Below are 21,870 nucleotides of genomic sequence, written 5' to 3'. Positions count from 1 at the left end.
GAATTCGTACAAATTGTATCAGATCACAGCCATGGCTCTCAGCACCAAGGGCACCAAATCTCAGATGCAGCAGCATCAGCTGAGGAACCAAGACACAGCCTGGATGTCCCTGTCCTTCTCTGACTCCTAAAAATCTTCTTTTCCCACGTTTAGGGGATCCAGGAGACTTCGCATTTGCCCAGCATCACCCTCACAGCAGCCAATCCTCTGGTGCTGCTGATAAATCATCTCCAGGGACGAGCTGCTGCGTTCAAGTACAGCTCTAAGGGGAAGGAAAACCCTTTTTTAATGGGATATTCAGGATTGTGGGGCACCAAATCCTAAATCGCCACCACTCTTAAGGCAGGAGGGCCCTCTCGTGGCTGTGGCCATGGGGGAAGGGGAGGGCAAAGCAGCGACCGCAGATTCATACTGGCACATTTCACTTCTTCATTCACTCCCCGGCCCCAAATCAAGCCCGAATCTCCCCTTTCCTCACGGGAGCAACCATTTCCCTGAGTCCCCCTTAGCAACCTCCACTGCCAGGATGGTTTCACCGAAGGTACCTTGGCAGGACACTGGCCAGGACTCTGATTTAAAGCCCGGCTGCTTTTCTGGTAGACATTTCCGCCCACCTGATCACTTTAAATAAAAACTATCGGAAATGTTCCCTTTGCTATGGGGTGGGGTTTGAGCTGGCTGCAGGACCCCTTCGCTCCCACTTTCCCAGCAAATTCCCAGGGATGGATTTAGGGTTTCCCACCGCAGCGTAGGGCAGCACTGACATCTAGTGGTCTCAATTTTGGGGCTTCTAGCTGCTTCGTTATTAGCTCAAATAATTGTCCCAAGCGTTTTCTCTGCGCTGAGGGCAAAAAGGAATAACTAAAACTCAGCCTGGAGCTGCAAATTGGGATGTGAACCCGTTTGCAAAGGAAGGAGGGGACAGCAAAGCACCCCAGACTCCCCCGAAAAGGGGCAATTTTGCTGCTGCAGAGCGGGAACAGCAAGCACAACGCGGGTCTCATCCTGGGAGCCAAAAATCCCTCGGGAGCGGGGTGCCGGGCAGGAGGGACCAGGAGGGACATGCAGAGGGGAGCGGGACAGACGTTCCCAGGCTGCTCGATCAAAAGGGGTTTTAAATCCCGGTGACTGCGGAGTTAATGGCTTTCGCATGCTCGGGCAGCCCCTGGAAATGGCAGCGGCGGGCGAGGCTTGCTGACGGCGCATGCTGCGAGGGGTTAAGAAGCAGGAACCCCCAAAAAGTCTTGAGGCTCCTCACCCTTTGCTGGGAGGAGATGCTGAGGGACAGCCAGGTGAGGTTTTGCTCTTTCCCAGCGCGTCTTTGGGCTGGTTCGTAACGAGCCCGGCGAGGCTACAAGAAATTCCAGCTACTGTTTGCAGAGCGAGCCGCTAATGAAAACCAGCGGTGCCTCCAAGCTAAGATGCAAGCGTGTCCTCGCAGATCAAAGATGCAGCTCCGGGAGCGGAAAGCCGGGAATAAATTACATCCTGTTGCCTGCAGCCTTACCTGTCCCAGCTCGGAGCAGGGGCAGCACCTCCCTGCCTCCCCTCCCGCGGGAAGGCAAAGCCCGGGGAGGTGGTGGCACCTTCCGTGGGGTTTGGGGTTGGAGGAGGCAGAGTCAGGGCTCACTTTTGGCTTCTGGTCCTGGCTCTGCGCTTTCCGGCTGGCGCTAAAACACAGACTGTCCCCAGCTCGATGAGGCTGGAGAGGGAGGAAAACCCACCCGAGTCAGTGGAAAGAAGCAGCTCCAGCAGCCGGAGCTCCCTGCCAGGAGAGGAGGGGGCTGCTGAGCACACCAGCCAAGGCTCTGGGTTTTGAAGGACCCCATTAGATATGGAGACATGTCCCAGGCCAAACTCCACTGTACCTGGGCTTGCTTTCCTCCCTTCCTGCGGTTTTCTGGCCACCCAACATCTGGATTTTAAGTGTCCCCTTCCACACCTGTGTCACTGTCCACCACAAGCATCCAAAATTGTTTTTAATTATTATTTCCCCCTCTGCTACGGTCACAAACCCCACACTTTGTAAAGGAGTGACCCCAGGGCAGCTGCTGTTTGGAGCCAGGGCTGTGTGTTCACTGTAGGTGGGGATGTGGCTTTCAAGAGGAGATAATAATAGAGAGGGGGATGTAAATACATCCTGGAGTAAAGGGAGAGCAGCCTTTAACCCCACTCCTCATTACTCAGCACTGGCCAGACTCTGGTCTCCCAGGAATCCTGAGGCACCAAATGCTGCTTGGCTTTTTCAATTCTTCTTCAGATTAGGCTAAGGAGGGGAAAACCAAGTGTGGAGGAGCTGGTCCTTGGACTGGCACACCCAGCAAGGCTAAAGGAGCACAGCCCAAGCCCTGAGCGTGGGCTACTCCCTGTAGGAGGCTTAACAGGATTGATCCACCACCCCCAAACTGCTGCAAGGACGTCCCAGGATGTTCCAGTGCCGCACAAAGTGCGCTCCAGAGGCCAGGAATTTCATGAACTAATGGAGAAGGAGGGCTTAAGAGGAAAGAAGGAGTAATATATACGTAGTGATTTCCCTTCCTCCGTGACAGCCGGTTGTTCCCTGTTTCTGAGTGGGTTCCAGCCAGGGACAGAATGTTTCTGCCCATCTCCTGGTGCTTGCCACGCTGAGCACACAGCAGCTACCTGGATTTACAGCCTGAGACTTTTATATTGCTGCAGGGTTTTTCCTCACTGCAAGGGAATTCAGTCTGAAATGGTGTGAATGAAGGGTTTGTAAATGAAGTCACACAACACACACACAGAGAAACAAACAAAGAGCACCAGGAGGAGCTGGCTGCATTGTATTATTCTCATAGGTATTTTCCACAAGTCTGATTTAGCCGTTTGTCTTATTCCAGCTGGAGGAAACCCCATGTGGATCCAGCTGTTGGTGCAGAGCATGGAAACTCCTTGTACGTGTGTCCTGCTGGAGTTTTCCCTGGGGCCCAAAGCCCTCTCTGTCCCTGGCTAAGGGAAGGACATGGGAACCTCCCGAGGCACCTTCTGAAACGAGATGCTCTCCAGCTGGCATGGGGCCGGTGCTTTCCAGCTGGGAAGGGATGCTGAGAATCAGCCCTCTGGAGTAAACCCTTCCACGGTGGTGGAGGGGGAAGTGTGCCAGCCCCTCTCCCCGGGGCAGGACCCCCAGAGCCTGGGAAGGATCAGACCCGTGCGGGCAGCGCTGGGGCTGAAGAAGGGGTTAATACTGGGAGAGCAACAGGCTGGAGTTGACACTTGGAGGCAGGCGGGGCTGCCGGCGCCTGATTGGCCTCAAATCGTATCCAAAAGCGGGTTGGGGTTTTTTTTTTTTTTTTAGTTTTTTTCCCCCTTTTTTTTTCCTTTGCTGCTTCTTCGTCTTCTTTTTTTTTTTTTTTTTTTTTTTTTTTTCCCTTCTTTTTTTTTTTCTTCCTGGTTTGGGGGGATATTTTAGAATTATTTTTTTTTTTTTTTTTTTTTGGTCGCGTTGCGTTTTTTTTTTTTTTAGTTTTTTTTTTCCGGTTTTTTTTTTTCGGTCGCGGTTTTTTGTTGGTTTTTTTTTTTCTCTCTCTCTCTTTCACTTCTCCTCCTCCCCCAGGCTCCGGCTGGCAGGGGAGGGGAGTGGGGAGAACAGCGAGAGATCAAAAATAAACCTCTTATGTCAAAGCCGGGGGGAGAAAGTATAAATACAGCGGGCTCGGCGGCCGGCGCGGAGGCTGCGGGGGAAGAGCCCGGGGGGTGCGGGGCCGTGCCGGGATGGGGCGGCGGGCGCTGCTGGGCGGCCGGGCCCCGCTCCACCTGCTGCTGCTGTGCCACGCCTGGGCGCTGCCGCCGCCGCCCCCGCGGGACGCGCAGCCGGTGCTGCCCGCCCGCCTGCCCGCGCCGTCGGGGCAGCTGGCCCTGCGCCTGGCCGCCTTCGGCCGCGCCGTGGTCCTCCGCCTCCGCCCCGACACCACGTTCCTGGCCCCCCGCCTCCGCCTCCAGCGCCTGGGCGGCCGCCGCCCGCCGCCGCCGCCGCCGCCGCGCCGCGGCTGCTTCTACGCGGGCGCCGTCGAGGGCAGCCCCGACGCGCCCGCCGTGCTCAGCAGCTGCGGCGGCGGCCTCAGAGCCGCGTTCCTCCTGGACGGGGCGGCCTACGAGCTGCAGCCGCTGGGGCCGGCCGCGCCCGGGCCGCCCTGGGGCCGGCTGCACCGGCTGCGGCGCCGCGCGGCCCCGCCGGGAGCGCGCCCCGCCGGCGGCGGCCGCGGCCCCGAGCCGCTCCGCAGGGCCCGGCGCTTCGTGTCGCAGGCCCGCTACGTGGAGACGCTGCTGGTGGCTGACGCGTCCATGGTGCGGTTCTACGGGGAGGACGTGGAGGTAAGGGCTGGCGGTGTCCGCCGTCCCCGCCGCCCGCATCCCTCTGTCGCCGCTTGTGCCGGTCCCGCCTCTCCATCCTTCCGTCCCGTGCTGTCCCCGTCCCGGCCGCCTCTCCGCCTCCTCCCATCTCCGCTCCCGCGCTCCCACTGCCTCTCCATCGCCTTCATGCCTCCGTCCTCCCTAGGCGTGCATCCCTTCATCCCGCTCTGTCCTGTCCCCATCCCCGCTGCCTCTCTTCCTCCTTCTCCTCCAGCCCCGCTGCCTCTCCGTCCCCTCCATCCTGCCCGCTGCCGGGTCCCCCCTCGCCCTCCCGATCCCGCCAGCCCCGGGACACCGGGGCCAACCTCGGGTGAGCGAGGGACCTCGGTGCCCACCTTCCCCCGCTGTGTGGGGGCTGTCAGTCCCCGGGGCAGAGCTGCACTGTTGATCTGCGGGGTCCACTCAGTGTTTGGGGAGCTTTGCCCAGACCCAGCATCCCTCCCAGCGAGCCTGTCTCTGCACACACCGGGCACTGTGATGTCCCTTCAGCCCGGTGTCCCCAAAGGTGGGGACAGGGCGGGTTAATGCCCTTCCTGCTTCTGCACACACCGGGCACTGTGATGTCCCTTCAGCCCGGTGTCCCCAAAGGTGGGGACAGGGCGGGTTAATGCCCTTCCTGCTACGAGGAAAGAGCCGCGCTGCACAGCGATGGGCTTAACTCCCTGCCGAGTGGGAGCCGGAGCCAGATAGTAAATAAAGCTGGGGCTGAGTAATGCGCAGTCCCGCTCCTGAGCCACCTGTTAGCAGCTGAGCAGATGGATGAAGAGCCCTGTCCCTCAGCCACCAGCGCCAGGAATTCTCACCCTCCTTAAACACTCTCTGCGGAGACCCTGCCCCGACCAGGCTTTTGGGGAGATCCCAGGAGCAGAGACCGAGGTGCCTCAGCCCCCCACAGCCATCTCCAGGGCTGTCCATGTCCATTCATCAGCACCGGTCATTTTTCATGCCTCTGGCAAAGCCAGCTCCCCACCTCGACCCTGCAGGGATGGGTGCTCCAAATTCAGGTTTGCACCATTGCAAATGCTCTGAGGTCTTTGCAAGGGATAATTGTGCATTGAAGTTGCTCCTTCTCTGGTTGTTTGGGCTGGGAGAAGAGTCCTTGAAGCTGGAGCTCAGCAGGGAGCTGCTGGGAAGCTGAAACCAGGGGCTGCACTTTGGCTTGGCTTTGCCACTTCTACCGACTTTATCCTTCCCCTAGGGGCTTCTCTGCTCCTAACGAAGCAGTGTTTTAATTCCAGCCCTGCTCAGGCCAGGCTGGACCTTGGCAAGTGTTAAACCTTGGAGCTTCAGAGGATTTCAGCTGCTCAGCATCTCTCTGGTTTTGCCCCTTGCTTGGTTTTGCCACCCAGCCAGGCTGGCAGGAGCAGGTAGCAGAGGGTCAGTGAGCGAGGGGTGATGCACTTGGAGGTACCCTGAGTGCTCACAGTGTTCAGAAAAGAGTTTGAAGTGGAGTAAGCTGAATTTTTAAGCAACAGCCATATAAATGGTGGTGGGAATTGCTCTCCCTATAGTGTGGAGTTGGTCTCTGATTCCCCAAGAGGGCAGAAAAAATTATACAGTGAACCTTCTGCACCCAGCTGGGCACCTGGTGGTTTGAAAGCAACACCCAAGGGTGTCTACATTGCTGGAAATAAGGTGATATATTTGGACTGGGGGAAATCCTGATGATGCCCAGCTTGAGCTGGGGAAAAAGCAGCAGCCCTCTGGGTAAATCCGTGAAGGCAGCAGCAGAGTAAATGGCACCTACACCTGACCAAGGGGCTGGAACTCGGGCACCCTGCCCTGGTTTGGCTGCCCCAGCCCTGGGCTGGGTGATGCTGCCTGGTTGGCTCCCATTTTACCATCATTTCCTCAGCCCCTAGAGCAATATCTTTGCATCAGCTCTCAGGGAGGGGAAGGAAGCCTTCAAAGATCTTGTTTTGGATGAATAGAGTATTAGCATATTAAAATATTTGGGAGAAAACTTCCACCAGCTCTGGCGTAGCAGCTAAAAAAACAACAACCAAAAAACCACCTGCTGTGTTTCTGTGTCTTTTGTTCTCTGGAACAAGAATGCAGGGAGCAGCACAGCAATCTTGCTTCTCCCTAAATACCTTTCTTGTGGGGTGAAAAAAGCAGTGGCAAGTGCTGGTGAGATCTAGGAGAGATGCCCAAGGAGTAGAAATGTTGAGTCAGAACAAACCATATTTATATAATGACTTTTCTTCCCGTAACCACACTTTAATTACCAAATATTTATTAAAGGTCACCAGCATTGTTTGTATTCCCAGTTATTTTCTTGCATAAGTCGTAACAGCTCGAGCAGAAGAGTCACCCCAAGATGCACTCAAGCGTTGAGAGTTATAATCAATGCCATGCTTGTGGTGGGAAAATGCTGTTCATGATTTACTTCCCATCAATTTGAGCCTTATAACTCAGCTGTTAACCTAATTTAGACAACAAGGGCTTATTCTACCTTCATCAATACTTTTATGTAAACCAGGAGGGAGTGTTGAAGTGAGAGCAGAACTAGACCTGAAATTTGGGGGTTTAATCATTGTTTGGCTTGCTGATTGCAGGGGATGGGGAATCTGGGGGGCATCAGCAGCAGGACAGTGCTGGGCAGTAAATCCTGGGGGATGTGGCAGGGTTCAACCTGCAGGGGCTGGGAAGAGCCCTGTGATGTGGGGATGGGAGCGAGGCTCCAGACTGGACACGGGAGCTTTTGCATTTTTCTTGCAGTGCTTGAAAACAAAGGGACTGTGAGCAGCACTCACAGAGTGAAGTGGGGTTTTGAGCAGGGGGAACTGAGGCAGGGGACGGGGCTAATCCTGCCCGTGTGCAGGAGGGCTGAGCACCTGCAGCTGGGCTGCACTTGTGAGGATGCTCTGCATGCCTGGGCAACGTTTGCCAGGACACCTAAAGCACCAGGCAGCTCCAAAACCCAGCTTGCAGCATCCCCAGCCAGTTGGCAGCCAAATGGGATTCCTGTGGTGGGATTTCTCCAGTCTCTTGGGTGCAGACGAGACGCATTTCCAAGCTTTCCTCCACAAGCACAATGGCTGTGATCCCCTTTCCCTCCTCCTCTTGAGCCCTTCCTGCCTCCCAGGGCTGGTAATCACTGAGGACCACAGCAGAATCAGATCAGTCTGGAAAGGCTGGGATTCCTTGCTGACTTCTGTGTTTTTTCCAGGCAGATTGATGAGGTTTTTGGAGTGCTGTTGCAAACCCTTCCCTTTAGGACCAGACAGGAGTGCAGGGCACGGGGCATTGCCTGGGTCCTGCTGCCCACTCTCCCACTCCCACATGGACTGGAGGTAAATCCAAAGCCACCCTGGAGCCCCAGGTCCCCTCATGTCTGGCTCTTGGGCTTCCCTTAGGGTATTTTGCAGTGTGAGTGGGTAAATTCACTTAATCCCTTGAAAAAAGAAGCCAGCCCCTCCTAAGCCCATCCCAAAGGCAACTGGAGTGGGATTAAAGGGGATCTTTGCAAAGGGAATGCAGCGTGATGCTGCCATCCACCAGCTTTTCTGCTGGGATTTGTCCTTTGAGGGTGACCCTGAGCCTGCATCCTCTTTGGGGCAGGGGTGGAGGACCAGGCAGCCTCCCCGAATGTTCCTCTCGCCTCACACCAGGATATTCAACAGCTGCTGCATTTCAGGGCTTCAGAATGAAATGTTCTGGCTCCCAAAGTGTAGCACTCCTGCTCTGGGATGCTCTCAGGATGGGTTTTACTCCATCTCTGCCTCTGTGGAGGTGGGGACAGTCTGGATGTGCCTCAGTTTCCGCTGCCCTGAACAGGGGTAATTGCTGCTTTTGTGGTTCAGCCCCAAATATCCAGCAAAGAGGGGAAGAGAAGGGAGGGAAAAATCATGTGGCAAACAGAAGAGGGATGGGCAGAGAGCCTGGCAGGCAGGAGGGCAGCCAGGCACACCAGCAGGCTGGCAAGGTGTGCCCCTCACGCCTGGCTTGCCCCCCATTTCCCTTGGCTGCCTCCCACATTTTTGTGAGGGAGTTCTTGGCTCGGGCTTGAAGCCACAGGAGGAGGCTGGCAGGGCAGCCAGCAGCCCCTGGGCACCCATGCCAGGCAGGGAGCTCACAGATGGAGCCTTGGGGGAAAGGACAACCTGAGATGTTTTTACCAGTAGATGTTTAAAAGCTGGGCAGCCTTTACCTCTAACCCTGGGGTTGCTCCCTTCATCTGCCTGTGCTCCAGAATCTCAGCATTTCTTTCTTCTCTTCCCCCTCTGCTGAAATGCTGGTGTTGAGGGAGAAAGCAGAGAAAAAACCCGACCAAATCCAACCAACAAGCAATCCTACAGCCCCAGGCTGGGCTGAACATTGCTCCCCACACACTGGGGAGCAAGCTGGGGGAGGCAGGTTGTGCTGGGGTGCTCTGTGGGTGCTCCCTGCTGTCCCTCTGTCCTGGGTGGGTCCAGCAGCATTAAATAATTCTGTGCATACCACAAGAATAGTGTCTGTGGAAGAGCAGTTTCACCCATCAAAATAATAATTAAAAAGAAATGCCAGGCTTCAGCTTCTGAGTGGTTGCCATGAAAGGGAGTGTAGGCAGAGACTTTGCAAGAGCCTGTATCAGGAAGCTCAATCCTTCAATGAGGGTAAAGACAACCACTTCAGTTCCCCTTGCTCTGATTTATATTTGTTTTTGCTGTCCCTCTGCCTGTGCTGTTTGCTGCTGGAGGGCTCCTGTCAGTGCCTGGCTCAGGGCAGGGCTCTCCCAGACACCGTGGTGCTGTGACAGGAGGGATCTCGGAGCTGCGGTGTGGCAGACAAAAGTCATCCCTCCTCATTTTTAGGGAGAAGTGGGTGGGATTGGATATTGAGAGCAGAGGGAGCCCAGGATTGCAGCTGGGGAGAAAAGGGGTAGGAAGTTTGTGGGGCATCGCCCTCCACAATGCCTGGACATAAATGCAGTGCATGGAGCAGCAAAGGGATACTCCACGACCCTCTCTGGTTCACACTGGTGTCCTCTCCCCCCAGAGCAGGTAAGAGGCTGATTTTCCAGCTGTGTTTACCAGACATGCTGCCAGATCTCCCAGGATGCTGGTTGGAAATGACAGGGAAGCTCCTTGTGCCTGCAGGGCTGCAGTGCCTGGCAAGAAAGCAGAAACCAGTGTGTTTGCAGCCCTGGGCTCCTCAAACCCAACCCAAAACACTGCCCTGCACCTGATCCCAATCCCCACATCCTCAGCCTCGGTGCTGGGAAGGAAACCCTGCAGAAGGCAGCGTTCCCTCCTGGGTGGGTGGTCAAGCCAGAGCCGGTTTGCAAAGGCAGAGGGAGGATGGGACCAGCAGGATTCAGCCCTTCCCCAGCCAGTTGTTGGCCAAAAGCACTCAGCTGGCTCTCCTGAGCCCTGAGGATCTGTAGTTTGCTTTTGGCCATGGCTTCAAGCCCGTGGCTAAGCCAAGGCAGTGCAGGTGGATTGTTGCTCTCCCCAGAGCAGTCAGGGTCCATCTGAAACTCAACCCATTCCTGCATGGGCCAGGAATGGGTATAAATAGACACCAGATGGTGGAACAAGTGGATTTGACCTTTTAATCTTCACTAAATAGCTGTTTGTTCGTTTTGCTTTCCATCTTCCCTTTCCAGACACAGGGAAGGTGGACAGATGTTTTCCAAGTCCCTCTGTTCCTACTGCTGAAAGAGGTTTTTGGCTGGATGTACCCCTGAGGATGTGAGGGCTGGTGTCCTGGGGGATTTGTGGTATGAACTGAGATCTCCCAGGTCAAATCTACTGCTATGGACAGAAACCTCGTATGGGTTAGGAAAGGATGCAGATTTATTCCCTTGGAAATGAGGGATGATCCCAGGATGAGCAGCTCCAGCGCAGAGCATCCTTCTAGATCTTCAAGGGCATAATTTTAAGAAGGCTTTGTGATATTTTTAGCAAGGTTCCCAATGGACTTTCCCCACAGGGTCAACAATTCCCCCAAGTTTCGTGGAGCAACCACTTGTGGGGATCTCACCTCAATTTCTTGCCTCTGCGGTGACTTCTCCGTGACATGAGCTGCGTGCTCCGGGCTGGATGTGAGTCATGGCGTGGAGGTCTGGCCAGTCTAAATAAACCAGTCTATTCCCTGCTCCCAGCAGCCTTGCTGGGGCCTGCCCTTGGATAATGAGCCGGGAAGGACTTGGGATATGTCTTGTTGAAACAAAACATCTGTTTACGTGGAGCTGCCAGTGGCAGGATAAAATGTGGCAGAATAATTTAAAATAGCCACAAGTGCCCTGGGCAAGTGCCTCTTGGTGCAGCAAATATGCTGTATCTCACTCAACATCTCCCTCATTTGCTAAGAAAACAGCATTTTGTGTCTCAGAAAATGGCATTGTCCTGGCAGTACCGTGATGGATGAGCACACAGTCAGCGTTGCTGAGGAAATGTATTTTGGGTGAAACTTGGCTATCAGAGAGGGCTCCCATCGAGTCCTTCCACTTTAATTAGGCTCTGAATTGAGACTGCAGGGTGTAATTTGTCTGGGGAGGAGAGAAGGCACTTTCTCTTTCCCAATACCATATTGTGTAATAGCTGCATTTTTTACTCCTGACTCGGGGCCGTGAGCGATGCCAAGCAGAGGAGGAATTTTGATGCTCTGATAAGATGTTTACATCAGCTTAAACATCGCTGGCGCTTTTGACATATTAAGTAATCCCTGGTCATCACCAAGCAGGGGATGCTGCTGGGCAAAGTCTTGGCTATCACGGTGTTTTAGTCCCAGTTTGTCACCAAAGACTCTGGGTTCAAGCCCTGTGACCGGCACAGGCAGAAGTTTTACTCCAGCAAGGTGCGTGGGAGTTGGTTCCTGCCCTGGGCCAGTGAGGGCACGGTTAATGCTTTGGGAATATGCAGAGAACCCTCCAGAATGCTGAAGTCTTCCCCCAAGGAATTTCTTCCAGAGGGATTTCTAGGTGCCAAGGGTTCATGGGAGAGGAGACTCAGCGTTTGGAGGAGGGGATGCAGGTCTTGTCCACCAGCACAAGATGTAAAGCATCACATACAGGAAAGGCAGCACTGAGTCCATCAGCCCGTGGCCTGGACGTGATGGGCTTCATAAATGAGGCTGATTCTTTTCAAACAGAAACAATTGCCCGGTAGCAGAGTTTTTACCCAGGCTCTGCCTGCCCATCTCTTCCACAGAACCACGTCCTGACCCTGATGTCCATGGCAGCTCGCATCTACAAGCATCCCAGCCTGAGGAACTCCATCAGCCTGGTGGTGGTGAAGGTGCTGGTGGTGGAGGAGGAAGCGGCGGGGCCCGAGGTGTCCGACAACGGCGGGCTCACCCTGCGCAACTTCTGCAGCTGGCAGCAAAGGTTCAACCCCCCGAGCGACCGGCACCCAGAGCACTACGACACTGCCATCCTCCTCACCAGACAGGTCAGCACCCCAGGGAACACCCTGGTGCAGAAAGGAAAGGGCTCAAGGCATCCATGGAGGGGGACAAGGGGATTGATCACCGTGCAAAGAATGCAGCAGAGCAGTTTGGGGGGTGGTTTCATTTGGGGTGCAGACCTGTTGCAGTACAAGCTGATTTGTACTGAACATTAATTCGGCTATGGATAAGAAACCCAGCCCAGTTCCATTAACTGCCTCTGGGCTGACTGACAGAGGTCTCAACCAGTAACAGGTCTCCTAAAATACAAGCATTTGAGTAGTTCAGCCTCTGGGGGGTGTAGAGATTAGACCAATGGCTGTTTAGAGCCGGGAGCTTTGAATTGCCTATGAGAGCAAGCCCCAAATAATAAAACAGGCTGTGTGGCTGATGGACAGCTGAGGTCTGTCGTGTGTTAAGTCTCAGACAGGTGAACATCACGTTGTATCACAGACCAGCAATGGCTTGCTCACAGAGATGTTGGGGCTGAACGTGGGGCTCCCTCCCCCTGCTGACCTCTGCCCCTGCCTGGCACAAACAGGACTTCTGTGGCCACCAAAGCTGTGACACGCTGGGAGTGGCGGATATCGGCACCATGTGCGACCGCAACAAGAGCTGCTCCGTGATCGAGGATGAGGGCCTGCAGGCAGCCTACACCCTGGCTCATGAACTGGGTAACACGGGGTCCCTTCCCAGGGGAAGTCTGCTTCTTCCAGTCCTGCTGCTGGGAGGGGTCATGACACAGCCCAGCACCAGCATCTCCTGGCTGGGGATCACCCACCGAGCCTTGGGGAGCTTCTGGCACTGACAAAAGCTGGTTTGCACCAGCAGAAACACTAACTGCCCAAATTGGTGTAAATTGGTGCATTTGCACCAGTTCAGAAAGCATTTCTTCACTGGAAGGGCTCTTGAGCATTGGAAGGGGCTGCTCAGGGAGGTGGTGGAGTCCCCATCCCTGGAGTTGTTCGAGAAACGCCTGGACATGGCACTCAGTGCTCTGGGCTGGGTGACAAGGTGGGGATCAGTCACAGGTTGGACTTGAGGATCCTGGAGGTCTTTTCCAACCCTAGCGATTCTATGATTTACCTGTTGTGATGAGCTCAGGCATGGGATCAAGCACATCTCTGCCTTGGTTTGCCATTCCTGCACTGATTAAATTTTGCCCAGAGAAGCTGTGGCTGCTCCATCCCTGGGAACATCCCTAGGTCAGGTTGGACGGGGCATGGAGCAACCTGGTCTAGCTGAAGGTGTCCCTGTCCATGACAGGGGATGGAGTGAGATGAGCCTTAATTCCCTTCTATCCCAAACCATTCTAAGTTTCTAAAAGTTTGGGCTGCTTTGCCCTGCACGCAGCAGGCTGTACCACTGACATAGACCAAGCAGGTTTTTGTGCCTTCTGATTTATGGAAGCGAATATCTCTGGCAGACACAGGAGCTGGGTGTTACCTTACAGATGGTCCCACACACCATCTGCTGAGGAGCAGGGGCTGGGCTGGGGCGCTCAGCTGTGCCATGCCCTCTGCTCCCCAGGCCATGTGCTCAGCATGCCCCACGACGACTCCAAGAACTGCGAGCGGCTCTTCGGGCCCCTTGGCGAGCACCACGTGATGGCCCCGCTCTTCACCCACTTGAACAAGACCCAGCCCTGGTCTCCTTGCAGCGCCATGTACCTCACCGAGTTCCTGGATGGAGGGCATGGTAAGGCTCCAGTCAGCTACATCATCACTCAAAACAGCCTTTCCCTCAGCTCAGGCTCTTTGCCGTGTCTGGAGGGGGTGTGGGGTCAAGGGGGAGTCAAACCAGACTATGGACAGAGGTGTGGGGTGCCCTGCTTGGTGCAATCAGTGGTGTCAGGCCCTGAGAGCTCCATCTCCAGCCTAACTGTTGAGCCTTGCCCAGGTGACTGCCTGCTGGATGCCCCGGCCGAGCCCGTGTCCCTGCCTGCCGAGCTGCCCGGCCAAAGGGCCCTGTACAGCCTGGACCAGCAATGCCAGCAGATCTTTGGCAAGGACTTCCAGCACTGCCCCAACACCACGGAGGAGGACATTTGTGCCCAGCTGTGGTGCAGGATGGGCAGTGGGGAGCCCCTCTGCCACACCAAGAATGGCAGCTTGCCATGGGCCGATGGAACCCCCTGCAAAGCCGAGGGGCTGTGCTGGGACGGCCGCTGTGTGCAGCAGGATGCCCTGAAACCCCAGGTAAGGGGACCCTGGGGAATGCTGGTGTGGTGGCTGCACTCCCGGCACCCACCAAAGCCTCCCTCTCCCTCCCCTCCACAGCTGGACAGGGAAGGTTCATGAGTTGAGATAAAGACTGAGAAATTACTCACCAATCACCACCACGGGCAAAACAGGCTTAAGTTAGAGATGTCAATTGAATTGATTAGTAACAAAATCAGAATAATGAGAAGTAAAATAAGACCTTAAAAACACTTTTCCCCCATACCTCCCTCCTTGCCAGTTCTCCCTTCCCTCTCCAGTGGTGCAGGGAGACAAGGAATGGGGGTTATGGTCAGTTCATCACGGGCTGTTCTTGCTGTTGCTCAGGGAGAGGAGTCAGAGTCCTTCCCCTGCTCCAGCGTGGGGTCCCTCCCATGGGAGACAATTCTCCACAAATTTCTCCATGAGTCCTTCCCATGGACACGTTCTCCACAAACTGCTGCAGCATGGGTCACTCTTCCACAGGGTCAGTCCTTCCAGGACAGGCTGCTCCACTGTGGGTCTTCCACAGGCTCCCAAGTCCTTCCAGCATGGGATCCTCTCTCCACAGGTCCTGCCAGGATCCTGCACCAGCTCAGGTTTCCCACAGGGTCACGGCCTCTTTCAGGCATCCCCCTGCTCTGGCCAGGGGTTCCTCCATGGGCTGCAGGTGGATCTCTGCACCCCCATGCCCTCCACGGGCTGCAGGAGCAAAGCTGCCTCACTGTGGTCTTCCTCACAGAATTTTGGGGGAATCTCAGCTCCAGTACCTGGAGGAATCCTTGCCTCTCCTCCTGCACTGCCCTGGATGTCTGCAGAGCTGTTCCTCTTACATTCTCACTCCTCTCTTCTCTGCCTAATTACATCTGCCTAATAACTTTTTTTCCTTCTTCTTAAATACATTATCCCCAAGGTCAACACCATCTCTGCTGGGCTCAGCCGTGGCCAGTGGTGAGTCCATCCTGGAGCTGGCGTTGGCTCTGCTGGACACGGGGGGAGCTTCTGGCAGCTGCTCACAGAAGCCATCCCTGTAGCGCCCCCCGCCCCAAACCCCATACAGCTGGGCTGGGGCTTGACCCTTTGGGATTCCCAAATCTCTGACCCCACTCCTGCCATTTCCTTGACTGGCTTTAGATTGGGCTGATTTATTTCTGGATGTCTCTCCTTCGTTAATATTTATTACTGGCAAGTCCAGCTCATAGACAAAAGTCTGCTACCGAGCCGTGGGCTGGTCTGAACCAAAACAAGCAGTGCAGATCTGCAATTAAATCATGACTTTTTGCCCTGCTGGGGAAATAGCAGCAGTTTCAGAGTCAGTCAGCAAAGTACTCAAAGCCCAGCTTAACTTGAAGCATGTGAACAGACCGGTGGCAGTCGGTATTAACTTTGTGTGAAGTCTGTGCCAAAGCGCTTTTCTGGATCAGGGCTGGGGGAGATTTTAGCATCGCTCCAGCCCTGAGCTTGCCCTGGGAGGGAGCAGCTTGCCCCAGCTTGCCCTGGGGATGGGCAGGCTCAGAGATGGGCTCAGCAGCTTCTCCTGGCCTCTATTGCAGCCAGCGCTGGACGGCGGCTGGGGCCCGTGGAGCGCGTGGGGCTCCTGCTCCCGGAGCTGTGGGGGAGGGATCCAGTTCTCGCACCGCCACTGCGACAGCCCCAAGCCCCGGCACGGCGGCAGCTACTGCGAGGGCCAGAGAACCAAGTACCAGTCCTGCCACACCGAGGAGTGCCCGCCGGATGGTAAGGATGGCAATTCCCAAATGCCCGCTCCGCTCCCGCGCCTGCTGCTCCAGAATGCGTTACAGGGATTGCTCTGCTCTCCCTTGGATATTCATATCTGGGGGAGCAACAGCTTCCCGCTGGGGGCTGTGACCTTCTGTGGCTGATGGAAGGAGTGTGGGATCCCTCCTTCATGACATTCCTCCTCTGCTTGCACACTCACCGTGTGCTCTCACTATCCTTAGCTCACTCCCACATCTCTGTGATGGCCAAGGACAGCAACTCCTGCCAGCTTCCCATGGATTTTGGGCCATGTTTCGCCTTTCCTTTCAGGGAAAAGCTTTCGGGAGCAGCAGTGTGAGAAGTACAACAGCTACAACTTCACTGACCTGGAAGGGAATCACTTGGAGTGGGTTCCTAAGTATGCTGGAGTGTCCCCCCGGGACAGATGCAAACTCTTCTGCCGAGCCCGAGGAAGGAGCGAGTTCAAAGTCTTTGAGACCAAAGTAAGATTCCTGGAGATGAGACTCTCCAAAGATAGATTCCTGGTGATGGGAATCTCCAAAGATAGATTCCTTGAGATGGGAATCAGCAAAGATAGGTTCCTGCTGATGGGAATCTCCAAAAATATATTCCTGGTGATGGGAATCTCTAAAGATAGATTCCTGGTGATGGGAATCACCAAAGTAGGATTCCTTGAGGTGGGAATCACCAAAGATTCCCGGTGATGAGAATCACCAAAGTAAGATTCCTGGAGACAGGAATCTCCAAAGATTCCTGGAGATGGGAATCACTCCTGTTTACCCCATGTCAGAGCTCCTGCCCTAGTTCCTCCTCTGCCTCCCCTTTCCCAGGTGATCGATGGGACTCTGTGCGGCCCAGAGACCCTCTCCATCTGCGTCCACGGGCAGTGCATCAAGGCTGGCTGTGATCACGTCATTGGCTCCTCCAAGAAGCTGGACAAGTGCGGGGTGTGCGGTGGCAATGGCTCCACTTGCAGGAAAATATCCGGCTCGCTCAACAGATCCAAGTGAGGCCCGGGGAGAAGGTTCTGGAGGGATGGGCTGTGGGAGAAACACCAGCATCCTCTCTCATTCCCCTTCTTCTATCACTAAAGTTGTAGGCTAGGAATATATTAGGATCTAAGCCAGCATCCTCAGCTGGCTGGCATTGCAAGAGCCTGGGCTCCTCCCCAGACTCTGGGACTTAAGCTCAGTTTATTTTGGGGCAGAATTATACAAGCCAAGTAGAGTGTATTTCCTATAATAATAACTGATGTGATGGGCTCGGTACATCCCTGCAAATAAATCTGCTGCCCCGATGGGTTTACAAAACACATTTCACACCAGTGCAGTGAGTTGGACGCATATTCAAGGGCTGATTGTGATATTAGTGTTCAATAACTTTTCCCTGGGCTTGGGGGTGAATTTGAATCCAGGGATAAGGGCACTGGGGCAGTCACTTCCCTCACCCAACATCTCCGTGGCTTTGCCAAAGAGCAGAATTTAAGGCTTTTGGTGGAAAACCATAACAAAAGCCCAACCGTCCAGTTCCATGCAGCGAGGTGACTCACACAGTCAAATTAGATTTCCTAAATGGTTTCCTTCCAGGGAACAGCTGAAACGGGGCTTCCACTCTCCTATGAGTTGTTTGTGGTTGACTAAATGGAGATTAGCACAGGAGCTACAGCCAAGAAGAGATCCCATTAAGATCAGGGCGAGGGAGGCCAGGGTGACGGAGAGCAGAGTTTGACTCAAAGGCTTTTTTCCAAAATACTCTGAACCTAATTAGTGACCGCAGCATCCACCATGGGGATCCATGGAAAATGATCCTGTGCTGGCCCCACAGTGTGAGTCACAGTGCTGCTGAGGGCTCAAGTGAAACCTTCCACGTGCTGTCCCGGGAGCCGTGGTGCTCCAGGGATGGGCTTTGGCTGGCTCTGCAGGAAAACGTTTCCCTGGCATGGGAATGTCCTCTGTATCCTCCAATGGGATTACTTCTGCATTGTAGTGGTGGCTGAAAAACCCTTCAAAAAGTGAGCTGAGAGTGCAGAGACTCCATCCTCTTCTGTTGTTCTGCATCTATATCTGTATCTGTACCTACATCTATATTATCTCTCTATTATCTTTGTCAATAGGTGATGTCACCCTTCAGCATAAGCAGTGACAGGCTTTCAATCCCAAATACTTCACCATTTCCAAATATAGGGAGCAAGGGGAATTTCCCACCTAGGCTGGTAATCACAGGGCTGTTCGTTTGATTGCATCACTCATTTTCATATGTAATTCAGAGAAATCTTCCAGCTGAGCTCACATCTAGAACATCTGCAATATTTCTAACTCTTGGGTGCTCAGGGTTACAGAGGGATGGCTTCAGAGCTAGGATCCCGAGTGCTGTTCCTTACAAGAGCGTGCTCTTAGCAAGGCTTGAGAAATAACCGTGTCCCTTTGCCCCGTGCAGATACGGCTACAATGACATTGTCACCATCCCCGCCGGAGCCACCAACATCGACGTCAAACAGCGCAGCCACCGAGGGGTCCGGCATGACGGGAATTACCTGGCCCTGAAAACCCTTGAGGGCAAGTACCTGCTGAACGGAGACTTTGCCATCTCAGCCATGGAGCAGGACATCCTCATTAAGGGCACCATTCTGAAATACAGCGGCTCCATGACCACTCTGGAGAGGCTGCAGAGCTTCCGACAGCTCCCAGAGCCCCTCACAGTCCAGCTGCTGACGATTGCCAGCGAGGTCTTCCCACCAAAAGTCAAGTACACCTTCTTCATCCCCAAGGACGTCCCTTTCAGCAAGCAGAAGGGCAAAGAGAAGAAGTCAGTCAATGTCATCCGACCGATGCTGACCTCCCAGTGGGTGCTGGGTGACTGGTCCGAGTGCTCCAAGACGTGTGGCTCCGGCTGGCAGCGGCGGACCGTGGATTGCCGGGATGTGGAGGGTCAAACCTCCTCTGCCTGCAACAGATCCCTCAAGCCTGAGGACATCAAGCCCTGCGGAGACGTGCCCTGCCCTCTCTGGCGCCTGGGTCCCTGGTCCCCCTGCTCCCAAACGTGCGGCGAGGGCGTGCGGACGCGCAACGCCTCCTGCATCGATTACGCCGGGAAAATCACCGCCCCCGAGAAATGCAGCTCGCCGGGGCCACCGCCGGCCACCACGGCCTGCATGCTGCGGCAGTGCTGAGCCACGCTGGGCTGCTCGGAGTCAAGGGTGCCACGGGCTTCCACCACACTGGGGCAGGACAGCAAGGGTGCGGGGGCTCGCTCGCCGGACCGCTCTCCAGTGGTTCATCCCCACCGCATCGATGTCTACCTCAGAGGGGAGAATAACGGCAGCAAAACAGGGAGGAATCACTTCTTTTCCTTTCTTTCTTCCTTTTCTTTCTGGCTGGCTGCTCGCAGGCAAGTTGTAACTTAAAGGGAAAAATAAGCATGTCTGTTGGGTGTTTCCAAAGAGCTGTCGTTGAATATGGTTGCAGATTGCTTTTGTAGGGTTTGCTGGGGTTTGGCACTGGAGAAAATGTGGAGCCTGGTTCTGCCGTCGCCTCATCCCAGCTGCAGGTCACGGAGGTCCAGGGTGGATGTCTTTGCTGATAAAACTGGGATCTCTTCACAAAAGGCATGGAATGGGTTGCCATCCCCTCCATGCAGCAGTGTGGGTGTCCTTGAGCATGAGGAGTGTTTTATCAGCTGTGGGTTTCACTTGGGAGATAAATTGCTCGTGTGAATGGGAGAAGGAATAAGCTGAGAGCCACATCCTGGCATGAATCAGGCAGGAGGACAGGTGAGAGGTGGTTTCTGCTGGATTTATAATCTACAAGGCAACAAACCTCTTGTCTCCAAACACCCCCAGCATCCACGGTTATTCCTAGAGCTGTTACCCCACACCTCTGTTTCCCCAGCTATAAAACCAAGGCTTATTTACACCAGATCTGTCTTACAGGGCCACTGTGAGGATTAATTAATTCCTAATTCTGCAGTGCTCTGACTGTGAAATGCCCATTGTGATGCCCTCTGCAGCAGGCACTCTGGTGTGCCGGCATTTCCTTTCCCATCCTTGGCTTTCAGTCCCCTGTGGGCTCATTTTTTCAGCTCTGCTGTAATTTTGGAGATAATTCACTAGCCTGGTTTGCAGCAGGGATGAGCCCAACATCTGTGGATCATGCCAAAGGTGACCAGTGCTGCTCTTCACCTCTGCTTTCCTGGGATATTTGAGAATGCTCAGATCTGGTGCCAGCTCCAGCCGTGCTTGAGCAGTTCTCAGTCCAAAACCAAGCCTGGCAAGGCTGGAGCAGCTCTTTCCCGGTGGGAAGCAGCCCCAGCCCTCTCCCCAGCCCAGCTGCTGCCTGGCCCCAGCACAGATGGCTGTTCAGACCCTGAACTTTGACCTTTCCAAAGCAATCGCTGGCCGTGTGCTGGCAGCAGCCTGTGCCTGGGGAGCAGGGATGGAATTTGGAAAGATTTTGCTCTTGCTGGATGTGCAATTCAGTATCTCCAGGCTCCTCTCATACCCTGCCTTGGCTTCCTTTTTGGCAGCAAAATGTTGAATTTCCAGTGGGATCTGCCTTTTTCTCATAGGAAGGGGAGGAGGGCTGGAATTTTTGATGTTTCAGATTCCCCATTCACATTTATGGAGCAAATCCTTTTCCTTGTCCCTTTTGCCCGAGCGAGCCAAGCTCCTGTGAGACCCTTGCCTGGCTGTGCAGACAGGTTTGGAATGGGATGGTGGGATGAGCTGCTCCACTGAAGACAGAAACCTCACTATTTACCTGAAAACATGAAATATTGCTGTTTTATCTCCCATACATGATTTCTATCAAAACCACGGGAGCTACAGCCCAGGATTGAGGGTATTGAGTGCTTGGTTCCTTTATTATTTTTAGGAAAGGAAAAAAAAAACTGGAGGCCAGCTGCAGAGGTTGGATGCAGAGCTGTTTGGGCTGTGGTACAGACCTACCTTTGGGCAATGTTCTCCATCTGCTAATTAATCTCCAGGAATTTAAGTTCTAACAAATAGCTGGATGCTAAAGTCATGTAGCCTTGCAGGGTTATTTTCTTTTTCCCCTCTGAGTCTGCAAGGGTTTTAAACTCAAAGCCAGCATGTGTTTCCTCTCCAGTGTCACCACCAGCATTTAGGATGGGTCAGGAATATCAGTCTGAGAGAGTGCCAAGGAAAATGTCTGTATTTATCACACAGGAGTCGTGCATGCCAAAGGGCTTTTCCAGGTTTTTATAATCACTGTGTGGCTGCTTCGCAGGAGCTTCCTAGATGTAAAAACTCCTTGTTTAGGGCAAAATCCTGCTGCTTTTCCAGCGAGGAGGAAGGTGGGGATCCCCCAGGAGCGGGGATCCAGAGGCAGTGATGCTCTGTTGAGGTGTGGGTGATGCTAAGTGGAATTCCTGCCCCAGGCTTCTGTAAAAACAAGTAGCCTTTACGCTGATTTAAGTCAAAGAGGTTTTATATATTAGGCTATATATATATGTATATATATATGTTTCCCTTCAGTGAAGGATTGTAGCAATGTACTGAGCCTCTTGTGTTAGGTATTTATTACTAATTTCTGTTTGATTTTGTACAGTAGCTGTCTGGAAAGGAGAAAAAAAAAAGAAGAAGGAAAAAAGAGATTAAAAAAGACTGTGTTTTAACATGCTGCTCCCACATCCCCTCTCTGAAAGCTGCAGGGAGCTCAGAGAAGGGATGTCTTTGCTCATTGTTTATCCACTCTGGTATCTGACTGGTGTTTCCCTCCTCCCTGGTGTACCAACCAAGCTGCGTAAGCATAACAAACCCAAACAAAATTAAGCTTTGGAATTCTTCTTAAGGAGAGGGGGGGGAATACAATTTTCTGATTTTTAGCCGATTGTTTGTATTTGTTTTTTAATTTTGAAAACAGTCTGTTTGCAGCTCTGCCTTTACCCCTCAATAAAGGACTTCCTGCCTTTTATCTCTTTGCGTTTGTCTTTATTTGCACTTTTCTCAGGACTGTTATTATCTCCATCCCAGAGAGATTTTAAATCTCTCTTTTCTGTATCTTATTGATAATAAATGGTTCGTTCAGTCTTAAGATGCTGAACCAAAATATCACATGAGAGAATAGACAAAACCCACGGAGCCTGAATTATTCTGCAGAAATTCTGGAGACATTTTCTATACATATACAGTATATCTATCTGTATATATTATATACTTATATTATTATATTAT

The 21,870-nt window shown here is 53.7% G+C and overlaps 2 protein-coding genes across 2 annotated transcripts in view; both read left to right on the top strand.

Moving 5' to 3' along the window:
* FEZ1 (fasciculation and elongation protein zeta 1) overlaps positions 1–21,870 on the top strand; it is a 431,041-nt gene that overhangs the window by 294,277 nt on the left and 114,894 nt on the right. The gene's annotated exons all lie outside the window — the stretch shown is intronic.
* On the top strand, positions 3,536–21,610 carry ADAMTS8 (ADAM metallopeptidase with thrombospondin type 1 motif 8). The gene is made up of 9 exons (XM_068172288.1): positions 3,536–4,332; positions 11,508–11,747; positions 12,284–12,416; positions 13,273–13,440; positions 13,642–13,940; positions 15,494–15,677; positions 15,990–16,162; positions 16,511–16,686; positions 18,117–21,610. Exons 1-9 carry the CDS (start codon positions 3,733–3,735, stop codon positions 18,847–18,849), a joined length of 2,706 nt encoding a protein of 901 aa, XP_068028389.1. The 5' UTR covers positions 3,536–3,732; the 3' UTR covers positions 18,850–21,610.

Source organism: Anomalospiza imberbis, chromosome 24, assembly GCF_031753505.1.
Source record: "Anomalospiza imberbis isolate Cuckoo-Finch-1a 21T00152 chromosome 24, ASM3175350v1, whole genome shotgun sequence".
NCBI classification, from domain to species: domain Eukaryota; kingdom Metazoa; phylum Chordata; class Aves; order Passeriformes; family Viduidae; genus Anomalospiza; species Anomalospiza imberbis.
This window is presented reverse-complemented; position numbering and strand designations above follow the sequence as displayed.

Bases quoted from the DNA above. Each gene is read 5' to 3' on its own strand.
- ADAMTS8 (XM_068172288.1), top strand. From the start codon at position 3,733: ATGGGGCGGCGGGCGCTGCTGGGCGGCCGGGCCCCGCTCCACCTGCTG. The intron at 12,417-13,272 runs GTAACACGGGGT...TCTGCTCCCCAG, and splicing joins CACCCTGGCTCATGAACTGG to GCCATGTGCTCAGCATGCCC. The intron at 16,687-18,116 runs GTGAGGCCCGGG...TGCCCCGTGCAG, and splicing joins GGCTCGCTCAACAGATCCAA to ATACGGCTACAATGACATTG.